Raw genomic sequence first — 20,428 nt, 5'->3', positions numbered from 1 at the left:
CTTCAAATCTGGTCGCTCTGCCTTTTCTTTGTGTGAACCCAGTATATATCCTGTACATTGTATTAACATAAGACGTGATATATGTAAGTATATGATTGGAGTAGGGAACTGACCAATCAATGCCTTTTATCTGGCATAACTCCAAAAAAGGACTCTTCTGTCTTGGGGGCCGTCTGCTCAACAGCTTCCAGATGTTTTCAATAAAAGTGGGGTAAAGTTCATGCATCTCCTCATACCAAATCTTAAGTCAAAGTTTATAGAAAGTTATAGAATGTTCATATACTACAATAGCGTTATTGAAGCTTAGCTGTAGCATCGTGCTGTCTCCTGGGAATTCAGTTGTAGCAGGAAAAGGTAAACAGTAGTGTGCAGATTGGAGCGTAGTGTGTGAAGAGCGGAGTTGTTTATAGCTTGGAGTAACGTAACTATGGAGACTATAACAGATATACAACACACGGAAGAGCCTTTTGAGTTTGATGGTCACCCTTATTTATTTGAACCCGAGTATACAGACGAAGAACTAGCCTCACAAGAGTTGGAAAGAACGAGACAGACAGAGGGGAAACAGGCAGATGAACTTGCTGCTCCAAGCTAAAGCTAGCCTTCAGTAACTGGAGGACATAGCCACACCACTGCCGCTCCGTGGATTTTTATTGGGATGATTATCACAGAAGCCTGTCTGAATACACTCACCGGACGGCAGCTAGCAGCTAACGGCTATCAGCTAGCAGGGCAAGCTAGCTACCGGCAGGATCGAGACAGGGACCAGGGTAGGTGAATTTAAACAATGTCTGAGCTGAAAACGCATCTTGTTGACACGTAAGGGCCCTGTTCATGTGGCACAGACATATTAATTGTATTTTGTGTCTGTTAAGAGGCACAAAGGCACTCTAAAACTTGCCCCGACCACTGCCGTTTTAGCTCAGGGGATGCTTGTAGTATGTAGCTGCAGCTTCTCCGTGTCACCTGCACTGATTCGGGTCGGGGTTTTTTCTATCGAAAGTACTCGCGTAGCTATAGCGATCAAGATTAACGTAAAAATTGGCCGGAATTCTCCTTTAACAATGTCATTTCATCCAGTTAACGTTAAAAAGTAATACGATAGCCCAGTTACAATGCAATGACTAGATAGAGTTCATAACCAACACTTAGGAGAAAAACGTTAAAATCATTCAAGATTCAAAGATTGTATTTGTCACATACTCATATTTTCAATTTGTGCAGTGAAATACTTCGGGATCTGCTAAAAGGCAATACTTATAACTGGAATAAGAGTAAAAAAATCAAGATTCAAAAAAAGAATTTAAAAAAAGTAAAACAAATGATACATTCTAGTTAGTATTAATAATAATACAAATATTTTCATATCTAATACTTCGCTGCTGTTAAAATCTAATTGACATTTTAGGGGGATCTTGGGACCCCTGGGTTTGTGCACAGACACAAAAAAAATTCCATAGTTCATAGTTGTTTGTTTCAATAGTTTTTTTTTATAGAAACGTGTTTCTGTATCTCTTAACAGTGCAATCCACTACTTTCCTCCGTAAAGCTAAACTTGGGAATTAACAGATACAAAAGCACTCTAAACACTCAGGACTATGTGGATTTCATATATGTGACAGAAAAGCATGGTCAGTGGGTTAGGTTGGTCACAGCAGGTGACTAATATCTACATCAATGTTTACCTTACACATACCGTACACACACAACAGAAGTAGTGTGAGACATTGACACAATCTACTGTATGTGGAGACTTAAGGGATTTTTTTGGTAATAGGTTTCTTTTAACTGTTGTATGAGGTCACTCTCAGTTCAATCAACCAAAACTATCAACATTACTCACAAAGCATTCACATGGAGTTATGGAAGGAATAGTTCATATCAAAGCCTTTTCAACTTCAGTTGATTGAAATGAAAGTGGTGTGTGTGTGTGTGTGTGTGTGTGTGTGTGTGTGAAGGTGCAGCCTGCAGATCGGTAGCTCACTTATCAGGCAGAAAGCATCACACCTTGTACACACAGACTACTTTTCTGTTGCTCTCTAACAATAAAACAAAAGCCTCTCGTTGGATATTTTAAATCCCGCTGCTGCTCCTCCATGTTATTTGTTGGTTGCAGGTTCGGGAAGACAGTTGTGTTCTGGTTGACATCTAGCAGTCGCAGGAACGACCTGCAGACAGACAGACAGGCAGACAGGAAGGTAAATTCAGATGGTTAATTTCCTGCTTGAAAATGTGATTAGTAACATATTACACTATGTTATAAAAACCTATAGCTGTGGATTTTTGCAAATCGCAATTTTTTTTTAAATTACCTGCTTCATGTAGTTCTACTCAAACATAGGGTCAGTTTCAGCATATGTCAGAAAGTCTTACCTACTGCACCTTTAAGTTCAATTTGCAGTGATGTCATATACAATATCATTCTCTGTTTATTATTCTCTGTATGTTAAAAATGAGATGAAGTGTTAACACACACACATTGTCAGATAATGAGCAGGGTATGTGCCCAGGTAAGTGGAAATTGCCAGTGCAATGTGTCCCCGTAGGCCCCAGCTAAGTGGCTCACATACTGCACATACACAACACACACTAAACTAACTATAACCTCAAAACTCACTATGTCACTCAGTCACTAAGTGATTCAGTTTCACCATTGGTGGGAGTGAGTGTGATGACAAGAGTGCTGGTGTTTCCCCATTGGCCATTGCCCTTTTAAAATGTAGGCTATTGGTGCGACACAGGCTTTTATCTCTGCCCATCAATCAGCTGATTAACTTCCTTAACGCAGGGCGGATGTTGTTGTTGCTGCTGCCAGCCATTTTAAGCATTTTAGTGCATAGACTTATGGCAAGTGCCCACTACAGGACTTTTTGCATTCGCTCGGCACTTGCGTGCACATGCTCGATTGCGATGTGTTAACTGTTCAGAAACGCAAGACAAGATAAAAACATTCCAGACATATTAAAGGCTAAACATCTGGAGCTGTTGGGGACTCTAAGCCAATAGCCAACAGCCAATAAGAGTGCAAGGCACGGGCTGAGGGGGAACCCGGGGAGGGGTCGCGTGTACTTTACTGTATGTGTTGCATTTGCAAAACAGACTAAAGTTGTGTAAAGTTGTTGTTGTTGCTCATTGAGAAAACAGGCGATAAACAGTAAAGATGTGTAGAAGCAGGCTATTTTGAGAACACGTGTGCCAACACCCCCTCCTGTGTTGCGTCTGATCTTTCTTTTTCTTCTTTGTTTTATCGCTGCAATTTAGCCACCAACAACTAGGAGCACTTATTTCTGGTGTTTGATGGTTATTCATTTGTGCTTTAGAACGTAACTGCCGTCAAACAACCAGAAAATAACGTTTTAGTTCCCTCATTCACAACTCTGTTCAGTGTGCCACGCTCGCCAGCGCGATCCGTCTCCGTCTTTTTTTAAATGAGTCAGGAAGCCGATAGCAACCAGAGGACTTTCTTGTTTTATGAATGAAGTGGCACACGAGTTTAAGCAGCAACACTGTGTGTGTTAGACCAATCAGCGACGGTCATCCCTGTAAACCCCACCCCAAACCCCTGATCTGACCCCCCTGAACTTAATTTAGACCCTGGTCCCTGCGGTCGAAACGCGAGGAGTTCCTCAAAAGGTTTCTAGTCCTGTAGAAAGGGGCTACAGTGTTTCACACCGATGGCAGTTAACAAGGTGAAGAGGGGGTCGCTGGTAGGTGAACAAGCATTACCTTGGTCGGAGAGCATCTGCTGAGCATTGCTTCCTGTCCTCCTTCTGCAAAGAGAAGAAAGGAGAGAGTATGAGACGAGAAAAACAGTGGACTTCTATGATCTTTGGAACTTGGTCACATGTACTGTTTTTGCAATATCATAGTGAATGTAAATTATCCCTAGATTTTCCACAGCAATTACAGAAATGTTTTTCTTAGATTATTTTTTGGGCATTTTCAGCCTTTATTTTGATAGGACAGCTGAAGACATGAAAGGGGAGAGAAAAGGGGGAATGACATACAGTTAAGGGCCACAGGTCGGAGTTGAACCCGGCCCGCTGCTTTGAGGAGTAAACCTCTACATATGGGCGCCCACTCTACCAACTGAGCTATCCGGGCGCCCATTACACAAATGTTTTAATGTTTAACCATATGAAGGATCACCTCTTGTCCTGGTTGAATTTGCACCTGCAGTGGCCACCTGAAACAAGAGAAAAGAGGAATTGGCTTTCTTCATATCTGTGTATGTGTGCATTGTTTGAGACAGTTTATGACTCTGTATGTGTGGATAAGGGTGTGTGCATCATTTGTATCTTACTGAACAGGATGGTGATGCCAATGAGACAGAGGACAGCAGCTAGAATCAGGCCTCCAACACGCAGTCTGTGGTAGTCTGCACAAAGAGGTCATGGTTACCATTGGAAAATAAATAAATATATAACTATGGCATCCAAGTAAAGCAGCATTACAAGCAAATTACATGAGAAACACCATTATCTAGTCAAATCAAGTGATTTACAGCAAACTGCCCTCAATGTCAATCATACAGATCAGCTTCCAAGTTCCATTAACTTATAAAAGAATACATTAGAAAAAAAATAGATTACCAAAGGTAAATGGGTCCTCCTCCACTGCAGGAACAGAAATGAATAGGGTCAGTTGAAAGTTGGTTTGAGCAGCAGATAAATGAAGATATACAGAAACATTAACCTATCCTACAGTGACATAATAAAGTCAACAGTACAAAGCCAGTTAACCAAACACAGGCCTAGTTTGATTCTCTCGCTAATGACATTTCTGACCATCAAATCAATACATTTCAACATAAAAAAAGTGACATTACACTCAATCAAAAATTTAAAAGAAAAGATGATGGTAGTTATGGTTCTCTTGTCTTATTATTTTAAGATATAAATACACAATTCCTTTTTTGAAAGAAAACTATTAACCATATATTATAATAATAATATAATAACTTTATTCAGGACACAAATGGAAGGCCCATAGTACATTAAAAATGACAATATTTACAAACATATAGCAATAAATAGACAGTACAATTCATATGTATTAATAAAAGGTCAACAACCTTCACCTGTAATATACAAACAGGAGCGCCAATGGCTCCACAGTCACACATGTTTACCTGACAGAGCTAAAATCAATGTGGCCTAAAGCTTGTAGAATTCTGTTTTCTGAGACAGACATTCTACACATGTATCGATAAATAAGGTTTCTTATTAAGGTGGAACAGGTAGGCACACCAACACTAACACACGTTTGACTAGCACTACACCATCTTGGTTGTTTTAGAAGCAGTCTCATGCCATCATTATACACTACATTCAGTCTCTGCATGTTCTTTTTTCTGTAAGACCGCCACAAGTGGGCAGTATATAGTGGTGTACAGAATGCTTTGAATAAAGCTTCCTTAACATTAACAGAACCCAATATATTTAATCTCATCACACACTTTAAGGGCAGTACCAGAAAAAAAGAAATCAGAAAATACAAATTTCCTTAACTTTAACTTCTTTACTTCTAACAATCATAATCTTATTTGCATTATATTTGATATCGAAATCCACACGGTACTGAGAACAAACCTTCAAAAGTTGTTGTAACCCAGCACTATATGGGCAAATGATTACCAAATCATCTGCATACATAAGGTGATTAATGAGAGTATAGCCTATCATACATCCTGTATTGCATTTATTTAATTTGTGTGACAAATCATCCATATGCACATTAAAAAGGAAAGGTGACAAAATACCACCCTGACGAACTCCGTTACCAACAAAAAATGGTTCTGATGATTCTTGCTTGCATATTTTAGATGTTCAGCAGTTATTTTATCAACGCCACACACTTTATTGTCATCTAATCCCAATACTGCAGATTGTACCTCTTCTGAATTAATAACCACATTTTCATTATTATCAATATTTTCCACCTCAAAAGTATTCCTCCCAATACAGTTAAACAACTCATTAGAATGTTGCCACCACATCTGGCAGATTACATCTGAGCCACTGACTCCCTCAATAGTTGAGGGTAAAGACATTTTACTACTGTTCATGGCTCTGACCTCTTTCCAGAAGTCATTATAACTTCTATACATGCTCGTTCCAACCAGGCTTGATGCTATATGCCATACGCTGAGGTTTATAGAAATGCCTACTGGCAATGTTAAGTGATTCCACAATTGATTCATATAAAACACATACATCTTTACTATGTTGTGAATTCTTACATTTAATATTACAACATCTTATGGCATCTTTGGGCAGTGCAATGTTTCCCAGTAACCCATCAGTCTTAATATGATACTTCTGGAAATCTTCCATGGTTAATTTAGTCTAATCTTCCTGTGTTAATGCTATTTGCCACAGTAGATAAAATTGGTAGCTTCTTAACATTTAGAGACAGAGAAAACGGTATATGATCAGCATTGGCAAAATCATGATGAATCTCCATAGCATCCAAAGAAGCATGTGCATCAGTTGGACATACACAGTGATCTAACCACGAGGTAGTATGCCATGCCTCACTGATATAAGTATAACTATTATTAGGCAAAAGCACCTTGCTTGACGGTATTAAACCAGTGTCAGAGCAAAAATGCATTAGGTGATTAGCAAACAGAGAGTCTGCATCAGAAATGTCAGCATTCATGTCTCCTACAAAAGAAATACAGGTTGAGGCATTATCTTGAATAAAAGAGCCAAAAAATGCTAATCTATTAAAGTATTCAGCTTCATTTTGCTAACACTCATACAGAGTGTATATATTTAAAATAATAAACTTTGTATCATGACAATTAAACTCTATACCAATAGCCCAATCCACACCCAATCTTACCACTGATATTAGTGAATCATAGTTCTTATTCCAGAGGATAGCCACACCCCCAGGTATCCTACCTTGGACAATTGTAGTACTTAGATCAGTGGTAGATTCCCCAGCCCCATAATATTCATTATGTAATGTATTTAGACCTTCCAGATCCTGTTTAGCTAAAGAAAAAGTCTCTTGAATACACACAACATCACAATTGTCAAGAAGCTTATCAACCATAAAGCAACGTGACTTATCCCCTGGACTGTGTCCGAGACGCAGAGCTCACTTGCCCGTTGTCTTGGGTCGTAGTGATCACCAGATTGCGGCCACCAGGATGGACTGCAACTGCATTTATTTGCCGATGGCCTCCAGTGGCTCTCTCAGCTCCTGCCCTCCATCAGCTGACGTGATACGGGGCAGACGAGCTTCATAGTAACGGCGAACATAAATTCCTGCTGGCCAAAGTTGTGGATCGTACATTTCATTTACTTCATTGCATTCAGCCGTGGTGTGAAAAGAGCTGAATCTGTTTCGTGACGATGCAATCTTCCGACACGTAACTGATCTGCTCAGTTTTTTAGACAGATAGTTACTTAAGGTGTCAGCTTCAAGATCAGGAGCACATCTAGTGGCAAACACACACACACAGCTTGGTTTTGACCACTTTAATATTACTCCCATCACCGGTTCCAACTATTCCGATCTGCTTTCTCTCCCTTCTCGCTGGTTCACGAGTGTTATAGGGTTTTGGCTGTGGATGCCCCGCCACGTCTGCTTTAATCGCCGACCATCTTTCACAATCATGCTCCATTTAGGTGACTGTGATTGTGTTTGTGGAGGCATATTCAGTGCCGCGTTTCCCGGTGGGGTGTCTGAAACCAGTGTGCTCGCACATCGTCCATCTCCCTTCCGCCCAATACCGGTGGTGTGGTCATGAGCTGGTACACGAGGCCTCTCCAATTTGGCCACACACAGCCGCAGTTACCGCTCGTAGATTCTCACATACGCTTACTTGAGTTTCCATGATCTTTTTCATGCCGGACACTTCCTTATTTAGCTGTTCAATCCTGCCAAGGAGTGCTGATACATCAATGCTGCGGAATGTTAACTTAAGGTGGAAGCCCATCCAGATAAAATGATACAAATCTTGGGATGTCTTCCCCACACTCGTTAAGAACCTTTAGGCACGCTTTGACGTTGTTAATATCCTTCTGAGGACCCTTGTGCAAAACACATCGAGTCGTTTCTTCAAAACTTCAAACAGTAGCTTCTTTGACTCCTCAAATCCACTCAGATGGAAAATTAGTGGAGGCCAGCATTACAATTTCATCCTGGCTACGTGTCCTCATTTTAGTGACAACAAAGTTTAGAAATTCGTCTTCCACTATCAGTTTGCCATCAACAGTTTTGAAGATCTCATGCTTTGTACGTGAGCAAACTTTACTGCCACCAGCTCCACGCGAGTGTGCTTCATGCACCATCTTCCTAAAGATCAAATGTTTACTGTAGTTGGATGGGCTGATTGAGTGGAAAAAAAAACATATTAGTGTACTTACAGTTCTGTTCTTCCGCCAGCACCAGGGACACAACTGCAAGAGTTCAGAAAGAAACTTTACCATAGTGAAACACAGCTGGATGTATCTCATTTAGTTTATTATGGATCATGAGGGTGGAAAAGAAAAACAAAATCCCATTGCTGTTGGTTTCTTTGAAAAGTATAGATCCATGTGGTCTAAACACTGTTAAAATACTCCAAATAGTTTCACTCATATTGGTTTTGTGCACTTAATATTGTAGGAGCTCTCTATTTTTTATTTTTGGGTACTTTTGGAAAGGAAAGACCATGTCTGTTATATAGAATCGTTGTCAAATGAAACTGTCAGTGTTGATGAATAAAACACCTCTTAAAAAGCTCCTAAATCTTTGCTTATTGGAAATCCAGATCTGTTTAAAAATGTTACATTAAAACTCTGCCTGTTTAATCTCTCTTCCTCCTTGTCTATCCCATCTTTTCAGACAGCCAATGACAAGATGATCTCTCACACCACTCATCCACTTGGCTGCTTTTTGTCTCACAACAGACATGTTACTAGAGCCCAACCGATATATCGGCGGGCCGATATTAGGCATTTTCCAAACTATCGGGATCGGCATTTATAATGGCTGATAAATGAATATTTAAAAAATAAAATAAAAACGGACAAAACAACCTTCAACCATGTTATGAGTGTTGGCGTTGCATAGTTTGTCCACCAGAGGGCACTCTACAACGTCCCTATTAGCAACACTCATGTTTAACCCTTTAAGTTTCATACCTTAGGTTGTGTTTTTATACATTTTATTTATCATAACTTTAATATATTTTGATGTTCCTCTGTTCTGTTGTGACAATAAAACAAACAAGTTCATTTTTAAACTGCATTATCGTATTATTTTAGTGAGGACTCATAAATAACTACAAATAACTAATGTTAGGGAAATCTGTTTATGTTTTGTTACGCGTTTCTGGATTATATATATATATATATTGGCCGATATATCGGAATATCGGATTTTTAAATCACCAAATATTTGTATCGATATCGGCCTTAAAAATCCTTTCGGGCTCTACATGTTACATAGTGTCACAAAAATATAAATACTGTGCTGATGGAAGACAGATGTGCAGGCAGAATTTCCTTAATGAGTTTAGTGCTAAGTGGCTCTCTGGTTGACTAAAACTGATACACTGACAATGAAACCGATTCACTTTCTGACTTTTAAAAAGAGGAAGTTACTAATTCATTAAATAGAAAGACCTTAAAGAGTTGTACTCACGTGTCATCAACACCAACGCACAGATCTTTGACATTTTCACACTTGAGGCTGTTTACCTGCAGAGATAAATACAAATACTGATATCAACAACATTATAAATAGATTCTTCATTGTCCTTTAACAAGGAACAAGGCTTTTCTTTACAAAGGCCTCACATACATACATACTTAGATACATAAATGCATGACACATACCACAACATATCTACATGAGTTACATCAGATACATTAACAATTAAGAACAGAATTATATTGATGTATACTAATACTATTGTTGTATGCAGCTTTACATTCTAAGTTAGTTACCATAGCAAAAACCCTTGATAAAGATATGAAAACTTGTATTAACTAACAAGACTAAGGCTCGACTTGTATTAACATGGGGTAAATCATATTATCTCCAGTCCCAATGGCACAAATAATCAAATTTGAAAAGTCTGTGTGCATGTTAATAAGCTGATTACAGTACTCCAAACTGGCTTATACCAGTCAACAGTGACCTGATGCAACATTTAGCCATTCTGTGTTTTCTGAGGGGCACTGAAAGGACTTCAACACACACAAACAGACTCACTCTTACAGTACATGCATCCGTTTCCTCTGAAGCACACACAAAGAATCTGATTACATTTAGATAGGTACCAAATGGTTTATCTCGCTCTCTTTCACAAACAGAAACTTGATCTGATGTTGATGGGTACAAAGTACTATAATGAAGCCTTAACAGGAGAACTAAATCGATCTGCTTAATGGTTACACTGCTGCCATGTTAAAGCTCCAACGCTTCATTTCTTCTTTTTTCATAGTTTTATTTCAATTCACTACAGGCTTTTCCAACCATATATAATTTACAGTACTGTATGTACATGTAGTCACATGCTGCAACTGTCCAGATTTTTCTTCTTTCAAACTAGCTTTCACTTGCTGACAAAAAAAATCTATGAGAATAATATTAAAGTGCACTCACCCTTCCAAAGCTATTCCTGTCTGTAATGTCATTTTAATCTGATTTCTAGCGTACATTAGTGTATAGATGTTAGCTTCGAGCTCCTTTTTGAAGTACCATCAGTCAATGGAGATATTTTAATTTTTCAATGCCTGCTAATTATTAAAAATTGAAAAAAAGCTCTCTCATCTTAAAAGTTCTCTCCTGATAGAAAGGTGGGATTTATAATAATCCCTATTTTATTATCCTTAACGAACAAGTACATTTTCTAACAGCCACAATGACATCCCGCAGAGCACTAAGTGGCTCTGCGTCCATGCTGTTAGCTGCCATGTTGAAGCAGCAGCAGCAGAGGTGACATGTGCACCGGGAGGAGACACACCTTAACTCAGAAGTGATTTTCCACACACTGCACTTTTCTGTTAAGAGCACTCCATAGAGAAGAGCAAACACACCTGTGGCCATTTCAAACCGGCATTCACACACAGTCATGTGTGAGTGAAAGCTCGCACAAGCACAAACATTTAGGCCCCTATGCATAAAAATGCATTATTTGGATGACATCAAATTAAAATTGGGTTGACTGGCTGTTTATCTACCTTGCTTTGCCTGACCCTTCTCCAAAGCGCGCTGGAGGAGGGTCTGGCTACTCCAAATAGCATTCGGGGATGGGAGAAAAACGTGCTCTGGTTTAATGGCATTTCTTTAAACCAATCACAATCGGCTTGGGCGGTGCTAAGCGCCGGAGAAAAGCAGCGGTGCCGCTGCAAAATAGCTTCGGGAAGGAACTTGTTTTGGTGGAAAATGTGTACGTTTAAAATTAGTTTGCCTTTTGCGCTGGTCTGAATTCCTGCTGAAACTACAGTTTTTCAGCAGTAGGATCTGTCTGTCCTCTCAGTTTGCTCAAATGTGAGCTTTATGACAAATTGATGAATGACAAATGAAAAATTTGAGAAGGGCGGAAGTAATCAAAGAGAACAAACAAGAGAAAATAGGGCTGTAGGTCAAAGGTAGACATTTTGACCTCTGGTAGTGCTATGGAGTAGTTTTCTTTTTTGAGTGGATCCCTTTTGTTTATGTAGTGCACGTGATGCACATGCACGTGATAAACAGTAGAGCCTATGGTTTCACACTATTTCACTGAGCTACAGGTGGCGGTAATGAGCCAAGATACACATCAATGTGCTAACAAAGGCAGTGAAGAAGAAGTACTAGAAGGGCGCAGACGTGCCCGATCTCACAATGTTAATGCAGTGTGAATTTCATCGGTTTTTCATCGGCGTGACATTTGAATATTCCGGTTCAAAAAGGCTGTACATTGACATAGATAAGACAAATTCAGGTATTCTGAAGGTCTTCTTAATGAGTTACAAGTTGGACCCAGGTCGCAGGAATATCTCAAAATTGTATAACAAGTTGAATGAGTTAAGTGGAGAGGACACAATTGATATAAAAGATAAATGGGAACAGGAAGTTAAATTCACTCTACGCTCAGAAATATGGGAAAAATTAATTAGACAACAATGGAGAAGCACATGTGTCCTGTCCTGGCGAGAATTTGGGTGTAAGAACCTAATGAGAATTTTTTAAACGCCAGCACAACAGACTTTCCTGAACAGCAACATTACATGCTGGAGGTCCTGTGGGGAAAAGAAGACAAATCATTATCATGTGTTTTGGCAGTGCCCTTTACTTCTGGTCTACTGGAAACAAATTAAAACCTTTATGGAAAGGGTGTTAAAGGTAGTAATCCCACTCAAGTTTGAGACTCTGTACCTGGGTTTGAGACCAGAAACTGTTAAGGGATTTGTAAACAAGTATATGTTTAATATTATGTTGATAGCCAGTAAGAAAGCCCTTACAAAGAAGTGGTTGACAACAGATGTACCCAAGGTTGAAGATTGTTTCGAGGTAATCCACGACATTTATGTGATGGAGAAGCTCACTTTTACTTAAAAACTGTTGGGCATCCTGGATTGAAGCGATATCCTCACTTAGATCAGATTTTACTTAATTTATGATGATCTCATTTTTACATCTCCTCCCCTTAATTTTTTGTTAAAGCTCCTCAAATGTTCGTTCACTTAAATTTTTCTCCAGGAGTACATATTTTCAACGTGTCTTTCTTTCATACTAACTGTATTTATTTATTTTTCACTATTTTAATTATTTTCTTTTTTTTTAATTTTTACTTTTCCTTTCACTCATTTATTTTCGCTGGATTTTCATTTATGTTTAAGGATGTCATTCCATTCTTTTCTACATATATATTATTTATTTAATTTTTTCTTTAAATCAGAAAAAAGATGCATATTTGTTGTGCTGTATTATGTACACCAATGTGTTCCTAATAAATATATATAAAAATACTATCTTTTCCGCCACCATGACTCTACTGCCACAATTTATTTAGTCAACAAACTTGTATTTATTGAATTATATTTTTAGCTAGTTTAGTATGCTGCATGACCGTCACAGCACGGGCTCTGAAAACTCAGTTCCAGTGGATTTCTCCGTTCTGATGGACAGCACTTGCATTAACTGTAACTACTGGAAGACGAAAGAAGTCAGAAAGGTATGACACAGTTTCCCTGTCTTATAAGTGTTTATTGTTAACATCAAATAGATTCCCGAAGTGACATTTTTATGTATATTGCAAATGTTACTGTTTACTGTGATTCCCAGCGTGCCATACCATGTGCGTACAAGAGCACGTTGCAGTATTTTTTCAATTATATTATTATTTATAAAGGAGGATGTAAGTAAAACAATGTGTCTCCCTCCTTTGCTGTTGGTATTTGGAGTTTAGTAGAAAGGGAGAAAGTGAAGAGCAAGACGAGTGCACCTCTCCTGGTGCCTCTCCACAGCAACCCAAGGCGAGGCAGGGGGAATGTAGAGGATGGGAAACAGGCCAACAACCACTAGAGAATGGTTTACCTCAGGAGAAAGCCACACAGACAGTAGAGAGAGGAGGAAGAGATGGAGGGAAAAGGCCGAAACAGGAGAGAGGACAGGGATAGAGAAGAAGACGCAGAGGGCAAACAAATGAGACTATTATACCCTTTTCCCACCCAAATTTGTGTGTATATGCAGGGTTTTTTTTAAACACCATTGCCAGAAGACAGGTATGCCTGTCTGTTTTTCTATTCTGTTACGTTCAACGTCACAAACGCGCCAAAAACAGGTGTTAACATTTCCTGCAACAGCTTTCCAATACAGTGCACAAAAGTGCAAACTCTTACATTTCACATTTGTTGATTTCACTTCGCTAATCAACTTTAACTATCCTCTGCTCACTCACTCCACACACCCACACAAAGGCATGGTGGGTACGGGTGGTACGGTTCATGAAAAAACATCCGAACCGCTCGGTTCGGAGCGTGTGTGTGTTGCACGGTTCGTCAGTACACTGTTAATGTGCACTAACCACTTACTGCCGTAGTGCCCACTTTTGACACCTATGTTAAAACACTTACTGGAAACGACGAGGGGGATGAGCGTGACGAACGCAACACATGGCAGCTGATTGGACGAACGCGTCACGTGGTTCTTGCTGCTCCCAAATTTCAAAACAGACTCTAATTGCGTCTCATTCTGAATACGATCTCGTATTTTACGAAAATAGTTCACCAAAAAGTGTTTCTGAAAACATTTTAAGCGAGAAATAGGCCATACAGTTGCTGAATCTGTCTGCTTTTTGATCGACAAAGGTCAGTTTAAAAGATTTTCGTCAGATTTTGAGAGGCGCCGAGCCGACCGCTCCTCAGGTGGAGTGTGGGGTGCAGCAGGTCACGTCACATGCAGAAATGGTAAGTGGGAGAGATGAGGAAGGCTGGTCGGAGTTGGAGGATGCGCCAGCGTCGTATATAGTCTGGTGTGTGGGAACATTTTGGATTTCATGTTACCCATTATGACAGCGGAAATAAAACAATAGATAGAACTGCCACTGTATGCATGTATTGTGCAACATGCATTCAATATACTAATTTTAGCTATATATCATATGCTGAAGTATATTTCTGGAGTGAAAAAATAACAAGAACCGTACAGAACCGAAAACCATGACCCTAAAACCGTGATACGAATCGAACCGTGGATTTTGTGAACCGTACCACCCCTAACACGCACGCACGCGCACGCACACGCACACACACACACACACACACACACTACGTACTGGCTCTGATATTCTCCAAAAGAGATACACTACTCTTACAACATAGGGTTAGTAAACAGTAGAAAGCAGCATGGAGGCCAGTGAAAATGTAACAGTGTTTACTTCTTTTTTCAACCTCTCTTTCAAACTCGGTGCTGACTAATTTGATGTTCAAGCACTGCTTGGGCGGAGATTTTGTAGCTGAGATGAGAGAAGTTACTGACGGAGCCAACATGCATCACAGCATCGTGAAAAGGAAAATTAGCGTTTCCCCAGGTGTCCTGTTTCCATCACTGCCCATCGGAGCTGGAGCCTATAAATATCTGTCTTTTGTCCCGGGAGTGAATGCCGATTGTCACCTTTCCCACTGCAGACAAAAGCCAGTTAGTGTGTGTTAGTGGGTTTTTTTGGCCAGTGGGAAAGGTTATTAGAAAGGGGAGGCAGAGGAGAGAAAGAGAGTGAGAAAAGTGAAAGGGTTAAAGAGACAAGATAGGGTGAGGAACAGAAAGCAGAAGAGTATAAACTAGGTGGCGCCTCCCTGTTTCTATTTGAAGATCATATTCTAAAGCAAATGTTAGTGTAAGGCGGAGCCAGGAGGTGAGTGCTGGAGGAGTGTATTTCAAATCATTGTGTATATGGCTAGTTAAGAAGCCAAGAGCATCCTGGTGGATAGGTAAAGTATGGTGCATAGCACATGCAAAGAAAAGCTACAAATCGTCACCCTGGGGAGGCTGCTTTAAAAGTGACTTAAACAATTAACAGACTTAATCGACTAATCAAATAATCAACTAATGGTTTCAGATCTAATGTAGTTATAGTTTCCCGTTAGTACACTACATACAACAAACAAGAATTGTATTCTGTTGCAGCAAACTGTTTGATGTAGGCTGATACCAATAACAGCTTTATTACCAATTAAGAATGTCTCCCTGTGGAGCCACTACTCCAGCTCAGCCTGGTTCCAAGGAGAAAGAGCTTTCCCTCATTTGTTGCGCTGTGGAGGAAGGTCTGGCAATGCAAGACTACTCTGTCATTGACTCAGTCATGATCCCACCCACTACTTATATTACTTACTAAGTTGAAATATTTATATTTTGCTGTTAAATGTTACCTTAGAGATTATTTCTTATCTAGTAAGTAGTTCCCATGAACATGTCTCACACAGATCTGTTGATTTTTTTATTCTGTGAGAACTCTAGTGGGGTGGAGGCCAAAATATCAGAGACACTTATTTCAAACCTGGTCAAATAAGATCAAAACTATCTGATGGCAAATTGACAACCAAAAAAATCCAATTCTTAAGTCCTGCAGCAAACAGACAACAAATCATTGTTAATGTCGGCAATAAGGAAAATATGCAAGTGGAAAAAGGGTGACAAAAACACACAAACACAAATATACACACACGGAGGGACACAGTGCACACATACAGAGAATGTGTTTTGTCCCTTGTGACTAAGTTACATGACAACACACATACAGACACCCCTACGTGCTCATACACACAAACACGCACAGTCATGTGCTTTGAATAACTAACATTTGTCCCTTAAAACTAGTGAAATAGGAAGCAACATGTTTTACTACAACAGACAAATGATAGCTATCCATTCTTAAAACCGCATACCCTGTTCAGGGTCAGGGGACAAGTGTCATAGGAATCTGTGATATGAAGTGTATGAAAAACATACACTAGATGTCTAAAAAAAAAATCTAATTTTTTTTTTACAGTCTGTAAAAGTACATATTTGATCTTGTCTAAATGCTACTTTTCTACTTTATGCCAAAAACCAGAGATTCAATTTGTGCTTCCTCTCTTTTGTGTGCATATGACGTTACGTTATGTGTTACGGGATACGGTGTGCACAGCATGAACTTTGTCCCTGTCTCTATTTTTCAACACTCCCCCCACCCAACTGTTTGAATTGTGTGAATTGTGTATGTGTGTGTGTGTGTGTGTGTGTGTGTGCGTTCCTGTACGGCACTACAAACACAGCTGCCTCTTCTCGGTGGAATTTTTTATTCCTAAATTAGCAGCACTGGATTCCAGTATGCAACACATGCTTTCTGACACACACACACACACACACACACACACACACACACACACACACACACACACACACACACACACACACACACACACACACACACACACACACACACACACACACACACACACACACACACACACACACACTGAACTGAATATCTGGAAATAGGATTGATAAAGCACAATTGTTACTGTAAAAATACTTAAGTTAACTTATTTGTCTCTGTGGCTGCTTATTGCTAGGTGATAACGGCTAACAGCTACTAACAAAAGATTTGTTTTCCCGACAAATGCAACTTAAGTGTGACTCCATTCATATGTAATGGTAAAAATAAACAAGAGAGATTAAAAAAAAAAGGAAACAGAGGGTCCTGGGGAGTCAGTGGAGGCAGTTTACTAATAAAGAAAGGGAAAGAGAGAAAGAGAAAGAAAAAAAGTAACGTACAAACAAGTTATCAAATTGGGAAATAAGAGTGGGCAAGAGAGGGAGAGCCTTGGGTAATGAGAGAGGGGGGCAGGAAGACAAGGGAGAGTATGGTTAGGAAAGAGATGGAATGAGGACGGACACAAAGAGACAGAGGGTAAGAGGGAGTGGAGCATACTAGAGCCGTGAGTCACACATGGTAACCATAAGGCTGGCAGGGAGCGGCTAGCAACAGACTTCATGCTCCTTACTCTGCGGTCATAGTCAACAGACAAAAGGATGGAGTACATTTCCCTCATTTCATCTCATCTTTCATAAATAAAACTATTAATCTTACACCTATCATTGACCAGAAACTTCTCTAATAAACTTTGTATAAGCCCTGAATCATCTGTTGCGCTTCCAACATTCCAATAACGCTGTAAGACGATTACAGTTTTGTATTTAACAGGTATAACTATGAGGTGCAAATAAAAAATATCTAGTTAACAAGTTAGAAATGAATAGCTGTGTGTCTCTGCAGAGCTGTAAATGAAAGCTTTGTGGTTACACACAAGAGGTGGTTGCACTGAAGAGTCACAGTCAGTAAAATCAATGTCATTTTGTTGAGGTTTCTAAATTTGTGTCTGTGAGACGCCAAAGTGATGTGAGGAAAGGTGAGGAGAAAGTGTGTCTCGCCTAAGAACGATCTCTCTTTCTCCCCTCCAACAGTTCTTCCTCACTTGCACTCGTTTTCTTTTTTTAGGACTTGTGGTCATGTGAGGAGAGGTGAGGATAGCAAGCTAAATCTGTTTCACCTGAGAATGGAAAGACAACTCTGTCTGCTGCCTTTGTTCACCTTCCATCCATCTGTCTCTCACCCTGTAACCTCTCTCATCTTCCTCTGCCTCACTTTTCTCTCTCTGTAAAACTGTGTTCATATAAGTAGAACTGAGGTGCATTTAAATCAGAAGGGACATCCACTTGTTGCAGGACAGACTAAATAGTGTAGACAGCTTGCCAAAGAGTATGTTAGCTTTGCAGCATGTAGCCTATATGGTCATGGCAACACCACATGCTCAAATGGAACTTCTTTTGGGGGAACATGTGTATGTTCTAAAGTTGTTTTAGTCGTGCAACAGAAAACTCAGATTGGACAGATATTCTAGCTAGCTGTCTGGATTTACCCTGCAGAGATCTGAGGAGCAGTTAACCATAGTCCTCATAAATCGACCGGAGTTTAAAATTCCAACACAAAGAAAGTGGAAGGTAACAGACATCCGGCCAATAGAGTGAAATCCGGCGGAATTTCCGTCGGCAACAGAGCAATCCCAGAAGTGGAACGTCGTGGACTACCCATGCACAGTCTGTATCTGTAACTTTAGGTCACAGAAACAAATTGATAATGTAAAAAATAATTCTGCATCTCTGTTTTTGTAATCAGTTAATTGCTCAAGGCATTTTGCCATACACCTTCATGTGCCCCATAAACAGTGTCAAAGTGATCTAGAAACCTGCCTTACATTAGTGCTGAAAGAATTAGTCAATACACAATTAATAGATGATAATTTGATAACCAATTATTGCAGGTTACAGCTCTTAAAATGTGAATATAATTGTTTCCTATTGTACATTTTGAGGCGTTTGACTGTAAGCAACCTAACAAAAAATGTATTTGTTTACTGTAATCCAACAAATAATCAATCTTTTGTAGTTCTTTTCTTCCTTACAGTTTTACATTGTACAGCAGTATTTGATGTCCCCTGTATCTGTCCTTGCCCTAATCTGTCCTCCTGCCACATGGCAGCAAACTGTTATCACCACTGCTCTTATCAATTGGCCTTTACAAACACACACACACACACACACACACACACACACACACACACACACACACACACACTTAAGCTTACATTATGTGTTCAATAAAGCATGGTAATATTAAAAAATTCCACAGCACTTCATTGGAACTGTGTGTTTCAGGAGTAAAGTGTCTAAAACGACCAATTCTTGGGTTTGATGCTCTGCTCTCTAATATCATTTATTTAATGGTTTTATTTGAAACAAGTCAGTGAAAGAAGCCGTGCATCAAATATAAACACGTGGTGTATTGTCATGTTTCTCTCATATAGAGGGTTAAACAAGAACTAACGTTACAAATACAAACAGACACAACAACCTTTTTTGTCAAATAGTGTAACGTTAGCCTGCAGCGTACTATCCTGGTCGTTACGCACGCTGGCCCGTGGGCATGTGCCGTTCCATTGTCCTGGCACTCTTGGGCTCGAGTTATAATGTCAAACGGATAACATTACAGGCTTATTATGACATATGTATTGTACTGCCCATTTTTAAGAATGATATAGGCCTACTTTAGTCTGGTAAAAAAATACGTTGCTATACTTTATTTAAGCCGTTTTAAGTCACTCAAAGGGCCAGTTAATGAGAAATACAGATATTTAACAACAGTTTAACTTTGCAAACGAACCTGTTCAGAAGCTAACGTTAGCTTAAATGCATCCTTAAAATTAGCCTGACGTTAGCTCAAATGTTCTTCCTTTGCCTAAAAGGATGCTCACGAGCATATTTGGAACATTTTAACTTCATAAACAAATTTCCTCAAATAAAGAAAACACTCAAGGAGATATACTTCTGTGAAATATTAACTAATTTCTTTGTTCTTACCTCTCACACGTTGTATTTAGCAACTACAAAACAAGGAAATGTCTTCCAAGAAGGCGGATATCTGACTCAGAACAAGCGACTTTTCTACACGCAGTACGCCAACACCCTGCCTGCCTTCTCCACTGTGACACTCAACAGGTTGGCTTGGTTTCAGAAAAGGGGGTTGAGTTTGAAATGCTGGAGTTTTGTCCGTGAATTCTGATCCCGGGTCGGTTTCTGTGGTCCGGCTGGCAGCCCCAAGAGTACACAGCTGGAGACGAGCGGAGCGTTGAAGCTGATCCAGAGTCAGGACCGAGAGCCGGGACGAAGAGTAGTAAAGCAATTAATGTTTGGTTGTCGACAACGACGATCTCGAAATGTGTCGAGTTGGGCTGATTTACTTCCACGTAGATTAATAGGAATAATATTATACTATATACAGTGCATATCTATTATAGCTATAAACACTTTAGATCAATAACTGCCCTTCTCAGTTATAGAAGTTAAAGTCAAGCTGATCTACATTAGCATATATACGTATGTGAAAAACAATTCACTGACA

General features: G+C 39.6%; 1 protein-coding gene across 1 annotated transcript; it reads right to left on the bottom strand.

Annotated features, from left to right (window-relative positions):
• Window positions 1-1,171: 1,171 nt before the first annotated feature.
• LOC144519964 (phospholemman-like) lies at window positions 1,172-20,179 on the bottom strand. The gene is made up of 8 exons (XM_078253520.1): window positions 19,888-20,179; window positions 9,646-9,701; window positions 8,385-8,417; window positions 4,593-4,616; window positions 4,304-4,378; window positions 4,150-4,186; window positions 3,727-3,770; window positions 1,172-2,168 (listed from the first exon to the last, which is right to left on the bottom strand). The coding sequence occupies exons 2-8, from the start codon at window positions 9,677-9,679 to the stop codon at window positions 2,149-2,151; spliced, it is 267 nt and encodes an 88-aa protein (XP_078109646.1). The 5' UTR covers window positions 9,680-9,701; window positions 19,888-20,179; the 3' UTR covers window positions 1,172-2,148.
• Window positions 20,180-20,428: the final 249 nt, after the last annotated feature.

Source organism: Sander vitreus, chromosome 6, assembly GCF_031162955.1.
Source record: "Sander vitreus isolate 19-12246 chromosome 6, sanVit1, whole genome shotgun sequence".
Classification (NCBI taxonomy): Eukaryota; Metazoa; Chordata; class Actinopteri; order Perciformes; family Percidae; genus Sander; species Sander vitreus.
The sequence above is the reverse complement of the archived record's forward strand: the minus strand, read 5'-3'. Positions and strand labels throughout refer to the sequence as shown.

What these genes read in the sequence shown, in the direction of transcription:
- LOC144519964 (XM_078253520.1), bottom strand. Translation starts at nt 9,679, where the DNA reads ATGTCAAAGATCTGTGCGTTGGTGTTGATGACAC. An exon ending in GGAGGACCCATTTACCTTTG is followed by an intron (nt 4,379 to 4,592) that starts GTAATCTATTTT and finishes CTCTTTGTGCAG; the next exon opens with ACTACCACAGACTGCGTGTT. An exon ending in TGGCATCACCATCCTGTTCA is followed by an intron (nt 4,187 to 4,303) that starts GTAAGATACAAA and finishes CTCTTGTTTCAG; the next exon opens with GTGGCCACTGCAGGTGCAAA.